The sequence below is a fragment of the Quercus suber genome, unplaced genomic scaffold (assembly GCF_002906115.3).
Source record: "Quercus suber isolate HL8 unplaced genomic scaffold, Cork oak 2.0 scaffold_333, whole genome shotgun sequence".
Classification (NCBI taxonomy): domain Eukaryota; kingdom Viridiplantae; phylum Streptophyta; class Magnoliopsida; order Fagales; family Fagaceae; genus Quercus; species Quercus suber.
Genome location: NW_027069786.1, coordinates 633331 through 649593, shown reverse-complemented (window position 1 = coordinate 649593; position 16263 = coordinate 633331). Strand labels below are relative to the sequence as shown.

The 16263-nt window shown below is 34.9% G+C and overlaps 1 protein-coding gene, 1 long non-coding RNA gene and 1 other non-coding gene across 4 annotated transcripts; 2 read left to right on the top strand and 1 right to left on the bottom strand.

Annotated features, from left to right (window-relative positions):
• Positions 1–488: 488 nt before the first annotated feature.
• LOC136061605 (uncharacterized) lies at positions 489–3607 on the top strand. 2 transcript variants are annotated; one of them, XR_010623451.1, is made up of 2 exons: positions 489–693; positions 3294–3607. It is a non-coding gene; the product is annotated as an uncharacterized LOC136061605 (long non-coding RNA). The 2 variants fall into 2 exon arrangements; XR_010623452.1 differs by having other exon boundaries at positions 2875–3607.
• LOC112004226 (U6 spliceosomal RNA) lies at positions 553–655 on the top strand. The gene has a single exon (XR_002882065.1). It is a non-coding gene; the product is annotated as a U6 spliceosomal RNA (small nuclear RNA).
• Positions 3608–3977: 370 nt separating the features above from the next.
• On the bottom strand, positions 3978–15330 carry LOC111989971 (general transcription and DNA repair factor IIH subunit TFB2). Its single transcript, XM_065759582.1, has 15 exons — positions 14948–15330; positions 14386–14553; positions 13080–13148; positions 12380–12473; positions 12092–12192; positions 11937–11982; positions 11793–11852; positions 11608–11676; positions 11181–11264; positions 10731–10814; positions 9660–9745; positions 6208–6298; positions 4785–4865; positions 4483–4557; positions 3978–4408 (listed from the first exon to the last, which is right to left on the bottom strand). Exons 1-15 carry the CDS (start codon positions 15058–15060, stop codon positions 4274–4276), a joined length of 1356 nt encoding a protein of 451 aa, XP_065615654.1. The 5' UTR covers positions 15061–15330; the 3' UTR covers positions 3978–4273.
• Positions 15331–16263: the final 933 nt, after the last annotated feature.

Genomic DNA, 16263 nt, shown 5'->3' with positions numbered 1-16263 from the left:
TGATTTGTTATTTGAAATTTGGTCTATTATGCTAAGGTTTTAAGTCAGGCTAAATTAATGAACCCCACATTCTCAACAAAAAATAATAATAATAATGAACCCCTTGCTATGTAATGAGATATTAGAAATTTATATGTAGTATATTAGGAACACGTATTGTTTGGTTTTGAAATTGATAATTTAGTTGGAATGAAACTATGTGATGAATTGAAGATTAGGTATATTTATTTTGTGTTTATAACTTTATGTATACTGAGCTATTGATTTTCTTGCATCATTCATATCATACTGGAATTTTTTTAAAGAGAGATAACAACATTGTAATTTAATGTTTACTATTTTCAAGAAAGAAAGAAAAAAAAGTAAAAAAAAGGTCTTTTCGGTCATGGCCTTTAGGGGGGAGAAGTTATACCTGGTGCATGATATATACGACTTACAAACGTTAACACGTGTGGAAGCCCAAAAGCTAACTAAACGGAGCCAACCAATCCCACATCGTCTAGTTACACAAAGCTATGATTCTTTATAATAAACAGCAAAGCAACTAATCAAGTCCCTTCGGGGACATCCGATAAAATTGGAACGATACAGAGAAGATTAGCATGGCCCCTGCGCAAGGATGACACGCATAAATCGAGAAATGGTCCAAATTTTTTTTCTTCTTTCTTCCAATTTTCGCCTCTTGCTCATCAGGTAAGCTGCTCGTGCTAGTTTTGGATTCCAAGTTAAATCAATTTGGATGGGTTTTTTTTTTTTTGCTACAATTAGTTAAACTCTCTTCAAATTTGTTACATTCTGCTGCAATTGGGTTCACCATTTTTTACAAACCCTCAAACCTGAAACTTAATTGGGTTCACGCCTTTTTATAGGATATCCTCAAAGTTGACATCTTTGTTAATAATTAGTTTAATTTTTTCCTTCTTTTCTGCAATCTACAAATTGTATTTTTTTGCGCCATTTTTTTTACTTCAGAACATTATAATATGTAGAGGAATTTTGAGCCTTGCTAGTTTTTACACTTTAATACTACAGCTTGAAAGCTATTTTTCCCCACCCTTTAAAAACTGTTGAGTGAGCTTATGATTATAATAGGACCTCCATCATATGAAACCTGTGAATTGCACTTAGATTGGAATATAGAACTTCCTCAAGTGAATTTCAATGTTGTAATATCCTTTTCTTAAAGTCTGGTTGTTCAAAGCCATATATTTCTTTGCATTTAAAAATTCATAAAATAAAATAAAATAAAATACATATGAAAGATAGTAAAACCCCAATTTGTAGTTTTTCCTCTGTCCAGAAAAGAGAAACAAATGATGACATTATGCCCAGCCCGTTAAACACATGATCACTTCTTTGGCTCTCAATGAAGCTAACCAAACTGATTGGATTTACAATTGAGTCTGCGTTGAAGGTCATAGAGTGATTATAGGCTAAGCCATTTAGCCACAGAAAATTCTAAAGCCCACACAGTGAAGTTTCCTAAATACAAGGTCATTAGCATTCCCCTTCATGAAGTCCAAGGTATAGGTAGAACCCTTTGTGAGGGTTGGAGTGATTAGGATTCTGGAGTATTGTTTGAAGTCTTGTGTCTGTATCTCACCATCCTTACGAGTTATGACAGAACATTGGTATAGTCGATGTTGTGTTTGATTTGGCTCTTCATTTAGATGCACGCGTAGTTTTTGAGAAATTCCATGGAAATTGATTGTTAACTGGCAGGTTCCCTGCAATTGAAATGAAAAAAATTTAGTATTAAGTGACCATTTAAGTGATTAAATAACCTTTTCTGTTTTCCTAAATGTCTGGTTGGGAAGTTCTAATTTGGTGTTTACATGCTTTTGATAGTTGATCTAGGCTCCAGACAAGTCTTGGTGAATGGTGACACTAGTGGAATATACAGTTTTAGTGTGTTCTTCATTTGGGCAAAGATTTATGGTTTAAATCAACACTTAAAACTCCTTATTAGGCTAGAAATTTCTTAGGTATGAATGCTAGCTTGGATCATCATGCTTTAAGAACTTGCTTTAGCCAACTGCTTCTGTAGCTGGGGTAGTGCAAACATTTTAAGAAGCTGCTAAAAATTTGTCAACAAATTAAAGAAATACAAGTGAATAGATATATGAAACCAAGAAATCAGCTATACAGTATGGTAGAGGTAAATTTGCTTGTCAAAGTTCACTATGCTGATGAACGTATGATGTGCCTAATTTCCTCAGATCACTTGATATGTTCATTTTCATTTTAAAGAGAAGGGAAAAATTATGATATTTTTCCCATTTAGGAAGGCAGAAAGATAAGATAAGATTCCTTAGTTTTCCCTCCTACAGATTAGTGAATTATCTATGTCTAATTACTGTTACAACATTAATTGTTAGCTAACTTAGCTCATTGTATTTTTCTTTTATATTTTGTTGCCATTTTTATTTTGCATAAAGAGTCGGACTCCTTTATGTAATCAGCCACCATTGCTGCACAGATCAAACCCATTTTTAAATATCATTTCAAGTTCCCACATCAAACCCTATGGAGTCAAAAAGTTAGGTCCGTGTAGCCAATTGGTAGCCAAATTTCCTGACAAGGGATGTATCCGTGAGGTCTCGTCACAACTATAGAAAGCGTTCATCTTAGTGTGATATCCTGTCTAGGTCATGCACATATGCGAAGAAGCTCAGTTAGGCCAAGTGGGGTCCTAGATGTTGCCTTGAAGTAATTTTTATACTGCACAACAACTTGAAATTGCAAGGATGATCAGTTGTTTACATTTAGCTAAAGCTTATTTCACCCTCTTCCTGGACTACACTCTTTGCGCATTAATGTGTTAGTAAATGAGAAGATGTTAAACTCGATAAATAGGTCATATGAATTTACCAGTGTAGGTGCTGGTTCCATGTATACATAATTTCCTTTGCACGTGGAATGGAGTCCCCTTACCCTAACCCAAGTGCTATTCCTTCACAATCACCAACCTGCAAAAGAGCCCTCCTCTTCCTGAGTATATAATCAACCTTGCAATTTTGCCAATGTTGCTGCACTTCTAAAGCTGGTTGTGGGCAGGCAATAGGCACAACAAAACTTTTAACTTGAGAGTGCTTTCAACCAGGATGGAATTAAATTTGATCTGGAGGAAGAATGGATGGTGATATTTGCAATCCTCTTTGGTTGGATGAGACTCAAAAAGTCTGGATTCTCAAGTTGATTTGTTAAGGAAAATTTGTGACTAGTAGTAACTAATAAGCTTTCGTAAAAATTGGATAGAATTTACTTGTGAAATTTTAAATTATTACCTACAGATGACATTGATGTGAAGAGGAATGGCAGGGAAAGCATTGCACGAGCCATGCTAAGAAAGAGAGTGGTCTGCTTGATGTTTGATTGCATTGTTGTTTTGGCACTCGTAACGAGTGTAAAGTTCTACAGGTTTTTTTTGGTGTACATAATATTCCTGTATTTTAAACCTATTGGGATGTGATTAAGATGTTGAAATAACACACACATAAGAACTTCTTGTGTTTATATGTGCTTGTCTTTTGGTAAGTCTATTGATTTTGCATTTTGAATTCTTGTAGAATGTATTATAAGTTTATAACATAACGCATTTTAACTAGTATCGTCCACCAGTGAGTATTGAATGATCTCACCCACAAGGTTTCCACACTTCTATAAAGTGAGGAAATACAATTTGAAGTAAAACTTATTGGCCACAGACCTCCCATTCATTATTGTGAATCATATCAACCAATATGACAAACTTACATTAACTTTTTTTTTTTAATCTAAAAATATCCTTCCTTTATTTTGTCTAAAACGTATTGTTTATTTTCATTAAATACGAGATTAACTCCAATAAGCTGTATCCATATCAGAAGTAGCAGAATGATCATCCTGTCTGCCTCCCCACCGACACCCCCCCCCCCCTTCACCCTACCTTCACAAATCACAAGTATTACATTTTCCAGTTCCCAATGCCTGAGAAATTTCAGCACGAAGGAATGTTGGGATTTGAAACTCAACTCATTTTATAGAGTACAACATTTTTACAATCTGATTGCAGTGTATAATTAATCCTCTCCATCTTTGGTATATTCACAGCATTTTTCCATGAAGACTCAGTCTTTATTGGCAAATCCAACATAACTTGAGCAAAAAGGAAGATTCTGATATTCGACAGCCCCAGAATGTACACAAGTAGCATGTTTCATGTATATTGCTCTACCTGACTGCTTGTATTGCCAGTAATTCTTCATCAGGAAAAATTGTAATGATATCTGGCCTACTTTTGACCACGTAAATGGTCTCGCATATGGATGTGTATTTCTGCCTTGACCACAAGACGCATACGTTTTGAATCCTCCCATAGCAACCCATTCCACTCTCGTGCGTGGTCACAAGCAGCCTCAAAGATTTCCTGTCAGACAAAGGATACAATCAGATCTGGTCATGGGAATATGAAGACGAACAGATCACTTAAGATATTTTTACCCTAGAAGGAAATTCATCATAATAATGTGCAGGAGTCATCTCAACCCTATTCAGATCTGATTCCCACAGCCTAATCTGCCACAGAAGAGTGCATTTCAAAATGTCAGAAAACAAAGAAAAACACAGCAATTCTAATTACAATAACCAAGAAATTTCAGGAACTTTGTTGTTAAGTAAAATAGCATGGCCAAGTCTGCTTTTAATGGACTGCCGGTGGTTACATACAATCAAATAAATTGAATCACAAGAAAGGAGCTACAGTATATTCGTTAAATAAAAATATGAATATAGAGAACTGAAACCTGATCTGTGACATTTTCTGGTACAGTTGGTATTCTCTCTGCTACGCGATGATGAGCATTCTGCTGAAGAAAAGAAATTATCTGCGAATGTAGTTCAGGAGTTAATTGAAGCAAAATATCTTCCAGAAAGACAAAATAATGAGGGAAAAGATATTAACATTTTAGCCTTCCAATATTGCAGAAACAGTACAAATGCAACAACACTTTTTGCCCAAAAGAATACCAAAATTAATGTGAAAGTAATTTGTGGGTGCATCTTAAGAAAGGGAGGACTGTAGCAAGGTGTTCTGTCCATGTGCCAACAAGTTTTTATTTATTTATTTAAACAATTGAAACTGCCTGTGTCTCTTCCATGGTGGTACAATAGTACAAACCACCAACAGATCAAGACACCTACATTATGTGCATGTTGAAAAGAGCATACCATTATAGCGATTTTCAGCATTTGACCATCTCTTGGATATCCTCATTGCTAATAGTTATATTCCACTTATTTGTTATAGATTATTCAACCTAATAGGCAATATCTTTCAAGCCATAAGAAATGCTGTCACAATCCCTAAATAGCCATTACAATTTCTAGAGTTGACTGAAGCACTGACGTGAAAAACAGCGCTGTGCTTGTGTCGGACAAGGATACCGAGCTGACAGGCATACGTCTGTGTCTAGTACATATCCAGAAAGAAAAAATTTAAAAAAAAAAAAAAAAAAATGGGACTCGGCACCAACACAGTCAAGACAAGGCTACATAAAAATTGAGAAAAAAAAGAAAAGAAATAAACAAAATTTGAAGCCTCAGATCTCGTTGGATCTCCACTCCAATTACTCATAATGGTTGGATTGACATAGATTTCGCTGGTGCATCTTCGACTTTATACCCAATAGATTGTTGCTTCTCTCTAATTGTTATGGCTGTGGAGGGTTCTTATATGGAGTATATGGTGCAAAGAACAGTGACGAAAGATAATATTTAAGAAAACGTGGCAACAATGAGAGAGAGAGAGAGAAATTGGCCACAAGAGAGAAATAATAGAAGATCCATATTCCCAAGATAATTTCATCAAAAGCACTGACTCTTCAAATAATTTTCCAACTGAAACTAAAAAAATTAACAAGCAGTAAGATCCCCAAATGTCAATTCAGATTGACCATCGTGCAACTTCCTAAGTGAAATGGTTAAATTAGCCTCAGTTAAAAGGTTCTTGTGGGCTTGGATTAACTTATTCAGGCAAGGGATGAAAGAAATACAAATTACTTTATTGTAAACTAAAAGGATGATTGGAGAGACAAACAGGGACATGGAAATAGATAGGTTTGAGTAGCGTACAATAATCCATAATGCTAATCCAATTAGTTGGGATAAAGACCAAGTTGAGTTGTAAACTAAAAGGTAGATGAGAGTGGACTAGAAATCAATACTTGCCTGATCTGCTGCAATACCATTTTCAAAAGCATTATACAAACTTTCTTTTGTGATTGCTCCAACTATAAGATTCGGAAGTTGATACTCTACCCTGCATATATAATCACAATACTTTTCATCTCAAAGATGATTAACATATATAAAATGACCACCTGGATTCTCAGGCAAGCAGGATGGTGGTAAAGATCGAAATGCATAAATAATAAGTAGTCAAACTCCACTGTATAAACAGATAGGGATAATTACACATAACCCACCTGTGGTTTGGGCAAAAATCACTTTGCCTACCCGTGGTTTGAAAAGTATCAATTAACCTACCTGAGATATGTTCCGTTTGTTTTCCGTAACCCACCTCTGTTAAAATCATGGGTAAATAGGTATTTTTGCTCATATTTTATATCTCTCTCCTCCCAAAAAAAAAAAAAAAAAAAAAAAAAGACACTAAAACAAATGAAAATAAGATCAAAAAATGCTATTTGCAAGAATTTCGAAACTTGTCTCAAGAACTCCAATAAATCACAAACTATATTTTTGTAACACACTCAAAAGGAAATAACACAAAAGGAAAATTTTATTCATCACATTAACTTATTTTCTTCTCAATACATTAATTTATTCCTCACGCAGACACACAAGCAGAGAGAAAGAGAGAGAGAGAATATCACAGTGAGACACAGAAGCAATGAACCCAACCCCTGAGCTTGAAATCGACCTCACCAATCTCACCAACCTCACTTTGTTGTACGTCTTTCACTCTCCGAGACACACAAAAATTTATTCCTCACGCTTTTTCTGCCCCTCTCTCTCTCTGTTCTGTCCATGTCTCTCTCATCTCTCACACTCAAGTTCAGATTGTCGGTAGCTTTGGGTCGTGGTGGCTTGGGTGATGACTGTGGAGGAGCACGAGTTGGCTGTGTTGGTTGGGTATGGGTTTTGAGGAGGAGCACAGTGTTGGATTGGGTTTGGGTTTTGAGGAGGAGCATGAAGTTGGGTTGGATCTGGGTTTTGCCAAATGTCGTTGTAATCGACTCTCCCATGTCAGCCAAGTCTATCTCAGTGGCAATGGCAACGGCAAAGGCGACGGCAGAGGCTAGAAGACTAACGGCGATGGCTTGAAGATTGGTCATTTCTGGGTTTATATCGCGTGGGTCTTGGATTTAGATCAATATTTCTGTGGTTTCTTGGTTTGATCGATGGTTATATCGTGTGGGTTATGGGTCTTGGGTTTGATCGATGTTTCTAGGTTTTGAAGATTGGTCTTGGGTCGTGGTTTTTGATTAGCAGTGGTGGCTGGTGATTCGGCGGTGGGTTTGGCAGTGGCAATGGGTGTGGATCTTGGTGGTTGTTTGTGGTTATGTGGGTTGGAAATTTTGTTGGAATTTTTGGGTTTGTGATGTGTTAATGCTGTAGTGGTGGTGGCAGGTGATTTGTGGGTTGTTGTGGTTCGGTGGTGGTGGCCGGTGTTGTGGTTTTGTTTTTTTTTTTTTTTGGATTTTGTGGTGTTTCAATGGTAGTGGTGGTGATGGCTTTGGTGGTCGGTGTTGTGGTTTTGTTTTTTTTTTTTTTTGGATTTTGTGGTGTTTCAATGGTAGTGGTGGTGATGGCTTTGGTGGGTTCTTCATGTTCATCATGTTCAATATTTGTATGAATGGAGAGAGAGACAAATACCAATTTTTGATCTTGTTTCTCATGCATTTTTGTTCTATTTTTTTGTTTTGGGAGGAGAGAGATATAAAAATGTGAGCAAAAATACCTATTTACCCCTAATTTTAACAGGGGTGGGTTACGGAAAACAAACGGAACATATCTCAGGTGAGTTAAGTGACACTTTTCAAACCACGGGTAAGCAAAGTGATTTGCCCAAACCAGAGGTGGGTTATGTGTAATTATTCCAAACAGATATAGGCAATTCAAGACATAAATTCCATTAAAGTAAAACAAAGGAGAGAGAGTTGATTTTTAGACATAAAGACAATCTATATCCCATGATTAAAAATAAAAATAGATAAATAAATTGATATCATAAAAGCTATTTATCAACACTTAGTATTTCTTTTTTTTCTTTTTTTTTTAATGACTTCAAATAGCCATAAAAATCATTTTTGGGGTCAGTCATGGATCCTCAACAAACTCGCTAGGGTTGGCCATATGTATTCTTTTTTTTCTATTCTATTTTATTCGAAGTTGTACTCTGCTACTTCCTTAGTTAACATGTTCTTTTTTACTACTTCTATTAATGTTATTTTTGGTCTTCCTTTATCTTTTTTGACTCCATAACTTGAATCAACTCACTCTTTTTTTCACAAGTGCATAAATCACTCTTTTCTGATGATCAACTATCTCAAGCGACTCTCCCTAATTTTTTCATCAATAGGGATCATCCCTATCTTTAAATGAATTTCCTCATTTTGAATTTTGAATCTTATCTTTTCTTGTATTTCCAGTTATCCATCTTTAACATTCTTATTTTGAACTACACTCATTTCATGAATATTGCTTCTTAACAACCCAAAATTTAGTACCATAAAGTCTAGCTAGTCCTATAGCAATATTTAAAAATAAAAAATAAAAAAGAGAAAAAGAACCTAATAGGTATTCTACTATCACACAATACTCAATCTCTCCATCTTTGTGAATTATTGCTCCAAGATGTCAAAAACTATAGCTCTTTGGTGTCTTTTGACTATCAAATCTTATAGTACATTTATCTTTGTTTCTACTTTTTATTGGACTTACATTCCATGTACTCTATTTTTATTCTACTCAATCGATTTAGTGAACTCATTCATCGCTAGTGCAAAGAGATATGGACTTAATGTCAATACCTAATGCAAATGTCTTAACTGTGATGCCTCTACTTGTTCTCATACTAGTTGCAGCCCCATCATACATATCCTAAATCAACTTAATATAATTTAGAGGAACTCATTTCTTTTCCAAAACCCACCACATAATTTCACTAGGGACTGTCTCATATGCTTTCTCCATGTCAATAAAAACCTTATAGAGATCCTAGATTTTTCCATTAGATGTTTAAGTAAGGAAATAGCATTCATTGTTGACCAGTGACCACCCTAGCATATAACTAAATTGATTCTCCAATATTGTTGTTTTGCATCTTAACCCATGTTCAATTACTCTCTATCAAAGTTTCATAGTGTAACTCTTAAATTTAATTTCACAATAATTTATAAAGTTTTAAATATCTCCACTGTTCTTGTAAATAGGTACCATATTCATCTATTCCTCCTCCCAGTACTTTTAGACCTCATCCAGTGATAATTGAAAAGATAACAACAATCTCATAAAACACTTTAAGACCATTCTAACAGTCTTATTAAAATTAATAAGCCCACAAATCAAGCTTGCTTAGGAGAAAACATTGAACCCTTTTTTTTTTTTTTTTTTTTTTTGACAACCAAAACCCTATCAAGCAAAATTGCCTGGCATACCTTGAGAAAAGACGTAGAATTTCACAATGCAACTTTGAAGTAGAGTACGCATACAACCTAAAATTGGTTTCCACAACAACAAATCCCTGGGCAAAGAGAGAAGCAAGAGCTGAAATATTAATTTACAAATTTTTATCCACTACATATTTATGGAAGTGAGGACTGAGGAGAAAAAGACTACTATATTACAAGCTGAACAAGGGAAAAGAAATATAATCAAAGTAACAACAGGATTTTATCAAGTCTAAGGTTTATATGAGACAAAAAATATTCACAGGAAGAAAATTATGACAGGCAGAAGATCTCAGATAAATGACTCCCTGTATGATGAACAAAATAGCTCCAACAAACCCAATCCATCCTATCAATCAGTTTTCAGGACTGTGAATGCCAGAGAGGCTAAAAATCCAAAATAGCTCAACAACAGAAACAGGTATGTAATAGAACAAATCAGCCATAAAAATGTGAGAGCAAACACCCAGCAATTTATGGACCACATTTCGGGACACCATCATAGAAAATGATGGAAACTACTAACGGTGCCAACAATTAATAGCTAGGACAGATATTCAAGTATATAAATTATTTGTTAAGAACATCCAAATCCCACGTTCATAGAGATATAGGAACTGTGATAATCTATTTTTGCCTTCTCCAACAAGTTTACTGTACTGTTTGTGGCTATAATGGTACAAAAGAACTGATGAACAGATACAATCAGTTTTGAGGCTTCATCGGAAAATAGAGCAACACCAGGCTAATTGCAGGAGCTAGTGGGGCGCAAGACATGTACACAGGATATTACAGAGCCAAGCCAGCAAGAGCATACAGGCACAGGTAACATACCCTTTGTCACAAATCAAAACAATAATGCCAATCATATGCATAGAAAGTGTAAGTTGGTTATTGTCTTCTACTCAGTAGTAAGGTTATCAACTGGGGGACAGTGATATCACAAACATACAATAATGATGAGTGGAATCAAATGCAACCACAAAGACAACGGCAGACAAACAACAAAGGATAAATCTATTGATTGAACAATAATTCCTGACTTCACAAAGAACATACTTGTTTCCGTGACGATGAATCTGTTAAGCTCACTGAAAGATTGGTAGCTAATTTAGTAGGTATAAACCAACTCTCTTTCCTGCCCTGTACACAACACCAAAAAGAAAAAAGAAAATCAAACCTCTAGCAAAGCAATTATTGATCTTTCAATGAAGGATAAATGGCACATTCTACAGCAAGAATAGCAGAAAACAGAATACCTGCTGAAGTTTTACCAATCCCAAGTCTGTTAGGTCCTTAATCGTATTCCTTTGAACTTCAGTCAATGTGTTACTATTATATGCCTAAAACACAATAAAAGTGAACAACATTACACCAAGGTGAGATATGCAATAAACAATAAACTTCTTAGAAAGAAGGCAAAAAGGCCTCAAATTTTTTTTTTTTTGTTGATAAGTTCAAAAAAAAAAAAAAGGCCTCGAAATGCAAGAATAGCAGAAAACAGAATACCTGCTGAAGTTTTACCAATCCCAAGTCTGTTAGGTCCTTAATCGTATTCCTTTGAACTTCAGTCAATGTGTTACTATTATATGCCTAAAACACAATAAAAGTGAACAACATTACACCAAGGTGAGATATGCAATAAACAATAAACTTCTTAGAAAGAAGGCAAAAAGGCCTCAAAATTTTTTTTTTGTTGATAAGTTCAAAAAAAAAAAAGGCCTCGAAATATAACATAAGAAAAAGAAAAGATACAGTTATTTTTCTTTTATAATAGGTGAAAACATCTCACAGACGTGCAATTAAGAATCTGTAATCTCACTCTTCACCCTTTCTTTACAGGGGCAGTAGATGTTATTTGGTTCAAAGTCCATTCTCACAAAGATACAAAAACTAGTTAAAGCAACTCTAAGGTATATCAAGGTATATCTAATACCTCACCAGTGACATGAAAGCTAAGCTCTAATAGGAATGAAATTAAATCAGCTGGATCCACACCTCTCTCCTGAAACAAAATTAGAAAATCCAGATATAAAATGGAACACTGGTTTTAGAGATGGGGGAACTATTAAACAAAGGAACTGGGGAGTGAACTACCAAAGAAAATCTCACTATCCATACCTCAGAATTAGAGATGTATTCTCTGATGATATACCAAAGTTGTGCATTGGTGTCCATCAGCTGTATTTTGCACAGATCAAAAATATTTTCAAGTAAAACACAACATAACAAGTGCAAGCACCTCATGAATCATAAGATGCATACCAAGAACTGGAAACCACTTTCAGTTAATCGTGGAGCTTCTTTATCCCTGTACAAATGCACATACACAGCACAATACCAGATATGTAAGCCCATACTACACAACAAACAGGGGAATGTAAAGGACTGCAAGAAATTAAAATAATATGAGAGAAGACCTTTGACTCAAAAGGCCTCTCTGGAAAACTTTCATCATAGAAGAGCTGATATTTGATGGCCTTTCAGCTTGAGCCGAGCTTATAAGTTGGAGCAAGAAACACTAATTTAACACAATAGCAAGTCACAAGAGAGTCTAGCTTTAATCAAGAAACTGAACAACAGGTAAATTCAAAAAGTGAAATTAATTTCACTCACACAGAATAACATGGAAAATAAGAGTCAAAGAAAATTTTCAAATACATGCACAAATAAAACAGACAAAAGAAACATATAGTTGAGCTTCACACCTCCCATTGTCCAATGGCATATGCATCAAGATCCTCCACGCTTGGGAGCCTCACAGTTATGTTAGAAGGCATTGGTTCCCTAGGCAAAACTTCACTGCCATATCAAATGATAAGGTCATGTGCCAAATAAGATTAAAACATCTTGAGCACTGTAATTAGCCAAACATAATTGAATTCAGGATCATATTTTTAATTTTATTTATGTCATTGATAAAATAAGATTTTAGGCATTCAATTTAAACTAATATGGTAACTATAACAACCTATAAGCAATCTAAGGCCATAAATTAAATACATTCATGACCAAACATAGCAGCAAATGGTGAAAGTAAAAGGAAAAAGAGCAGTGCATGTTATATTTTACAAAGATAAACATCCAAGGTTGTGATTTGTATTCTATGGGGGGTGGATGGAGGAAAAACAGGAAAAGAAGGTTTCTATTTCATAGCTTTTGTCAAAACTTTAGCCTGAGTTGAATCCTTTACAGCTCCATATTTTAACTAATAGAGATCATGTATGACTGTATGAGTGATGTACAGCATACATGAAAAACGGTAGATTTATCTTATTTTCTGTAATTATTAGATTCTCAAGTCCCAACGACTCACAACCCACAAAAGAATCCCCAAAGGAAAGAAATGCATTCATTTTAGCTAACCAATATAGAGAATAAAAGTCAGATTTATGAATCTAAACTCACCCATGTGTTAAAAGCTTTTGGAGGTTTGTCTGAAATGTTGGATTGATTTTGTAAGTTGTTTCCTTTCTCCTGCCAGTAAAACATGAAGTTCATTAACAATGCAGACAGAATAGATTTTGATTCAAAACTATACTCCAATAACTTAAAAATGATTATTAGAAAGATAATAGTGGTGAAAGTCATTTCAAGAGATATATACAAATTATATGGCACATTTATCAAAAACAAAAACATTCAAAAAAAAAAAACTAAAAAGACTGGAAAGTTGTGGCATTTTATAACTTCTAACAATATGCAACTCATCTAAACGTACTTATAATTCCAAAAAAATTAAAATTAAAATGAAAGTGGACAACCTTTGGGAGTACTCACATTATGAGGGAGAACTGAAAAAATTATGCTTTCATTCTTTGGAAAAAAAAAAAAAAAGGGATGATGACATTTCAAGCAATGTCATGCAGTCAAGAGTAAATCTCAGAGATCGGGAAAAAAAAAAAAAACTGAAATCCAAACATGTTTTCTTTCTCATATCCCCAGTTTCCCACAAAATAAGGCATTGCAATATGATGGGCAAGCGCATAGATGTCCATTGAAACTAAGTCAAACTCAAATATTTCAGAACCTCATTGTAAATGTTTTCATGGTACAGAAAATATTCCATCCTAAGAGGTAGTATGTCCCGATAAACTCATTTCTTGTTTCCATGTTTTAGGACAAATTTGGTTCTTATTGGAGTGAGAGGAGGGGGGGATGGGGGGGAAGATTAAAAGAAAAAAGGTTCTTAAAACAGTTAATCTCTTCGGCAATCTAACTCTTTTATTTCTAATCTCTCTTTTACAGTTTCAAATAAATAGGAAGACACACACATATATATCAACAAATTCTTCCATTTTCAAATGAAATGTTGTGTAAAGAGAAGCTGGCCGCATACCTGTCAACAGTTTCAGTGAATACCCTTAACTGGATCAACCTATCAATCGCAACTCTATGCTTTGAGGACCCATCTGGAAGTACCCACACCTCCATTGACTTGGCAGTTATCGGAGAATCAATGTATAACATTTGTAAAACATACTTCTTGGCCAAAGGTGGCAGAGACCTGAGAAACTCACCCAAACACAAAAAATGGGAGGGGAGATTAAAAGAAAAAAGGTTCTTAAAACAGTTAATCTCTTCAGCAATCTAACTCTTTTATTTCTAATCTCTCTTTTACAGTTTCAAATAAATAGGAAGACACACACATATATATCAACAAATTCTTCCATTTTCAAATGAAATGTTGTGTAAAGAGAAGCTGGCCGCATACCTGTCAACAGTTTCAGTGAATACCCTTAACTGAATCAACCTATCAATCGCAACTCTATGCTTTGAGGACCCATCTGGAAGTACCCACACCTCCATTGACTTGGCAGTTATCGGAGAATCAATGTATAACATTTGTAAAACATACTTCTTGGCCAAAGGTGGCAGAGACCTGAGAAACTCACCCAAACACAAAAAACCCACATATGTCTCAGAGAACTTGGCATTTGACATCAACTTCATAACCCATTCAGCAAAAAATCAAAATTTGCACAATAATTCTCTAGGACTGAATGCTACTGATGAATAAGGAGTTTCCTCTTGTTCTTGGTTTTTTTTTTTTTTTAATCAAAACATATTAACTAAAACTATTTAATCCCAAAATCAGGAATTGATATTCAAGTCATTCGTGTGTATATGTATATATATAAATAAAAGATAAACTAGGTCTGAAGCAATCACATTATTAAAACTGAAGAAGCAAATAGCAACAAAACCTGTAAAAGTAAAACCAAAGTGAATAAGCATAAGTGAAGTGAATGAAAGGGAAAGGGAAAGGGAGGGACCTGAGAATGGCTTCGCAGATGAAAGCGTTGTCGTAGAGCTTGTCAAGCTTCATGGCCGGCAAGGACGCCACCATGTCCATGAAATTCTTCGCTATTATCTTTACCTCTGGCATTCTGATCTCTCTCTCTCTCTCTCTCTCGATCAAGCTTGCTTAGGGTTTTGAATGAAGCAAAAGGTTTTAAACTGTAGAAAAGTGAGAACTTGAGCGACCGATATCGTTTCGGAACTCTGACTTATGATGCTTCTCTTCTCATCACTGTAAGACTATAAAGACTGTAACTCTTAAAAGGTGTTCGTTCTATATGTCCTGCGTTAATTGCGAGATGGGGAAGAAGGAATTTTCCTTTTTTTCTTTTTTTTTTTGGTGAAAGAAAATTTACCACTGCTACGTAAAAGCCGTAATTGCGTAATGGCTATTTTCTTTATGACAAGTTTTTTAAATTTTTAATTATTTTTTGAGTAAGGACAAGCATTTAAACTTTATAATAATTGATATTTGATTAGTGACCACAATCCGTCTTCTTATAACTGCTCTAAAAATAAGCTCTTATTAAGTGTGATATCAAATATCATAAAAATTTTGAGTATCTTTTTTATTACCAATTAGTTTTGAGGTGGAGTGGCATAACTTATAGTTCGACAAATGATATCAAAGCAAAGTTATGATATCAAATGTCATTAAAAAAAAAAAAATTGAGTATCTTTCTCATCACCAATTTGTTTTGAGATGGAGTGGCATGACTCATGGTTCGACAAATTGTATCAAAGCCAAAGTTATGAATTCAAGTCACAGGAATGTCATTTTAAGGGAGGGATTGTTGGGGCTCATAACATCAACCACAATCAAACAACCTAGGAGTGAACAGCTTCTCACCGTTATGGTAAATTCTAAATTCCTTCAATAAAGAAATAGAAGTTTGGGATTTTTTTTTTTCAATTTAACAACAAAATGCTAACAATTTCGTTAGATAGCATCGTTTCCAAACTATTTAGGAAACTAACATATCAAGTCTCTTAGACTCAAGTTCTTTGTAGCAAATCTATCCTGTAAGACTCGAGTTCCATGTAAAACTTCCTTCAAATCCAAATATCCCACCACAGACAGACCAACCTAGAGAACACAAAAAAACAAATCAGAAGACAAACCAAAACCAAAAACACAACAAAAAAAAAAAACAAATCTTTGGTGCCGATATCAACAAACCCAAGCCACTCCAATTCCGAGATTGTCAAACCCAAGCTGCTCCAGTGCCAAGATCATCAAACCCAATGCCAAGAAAGTGATTTTTGAGTTTGGGTTTTTGCTTCGATTCCA

Excerpts from the sequence above, each read along its gene's own strand:
- LOC111989971 (XM_065759582.1), bottom strand. The coding sequence starts at position 15,060 with ATGCCAGAGGTAAAGATAATAGCGAAGAATTTCATGGACATGGTGGCG. Across the intron at positions 13,149-14,385 it reads TTCACTGAAACTGTTGACAG|GAGAAAGGAAACAACTTACA; the intron begins GTATGCGGCCAG and ends TTTTACTGGCAG. Across the intron at positions 12,193-12,379 it reads ATGCCATTGGACAATGGGAG|TGTTTCTTGCTCCAACTTAT; the intron begins GTGTGAAGCTCA and ends GTGTTAAATTAG.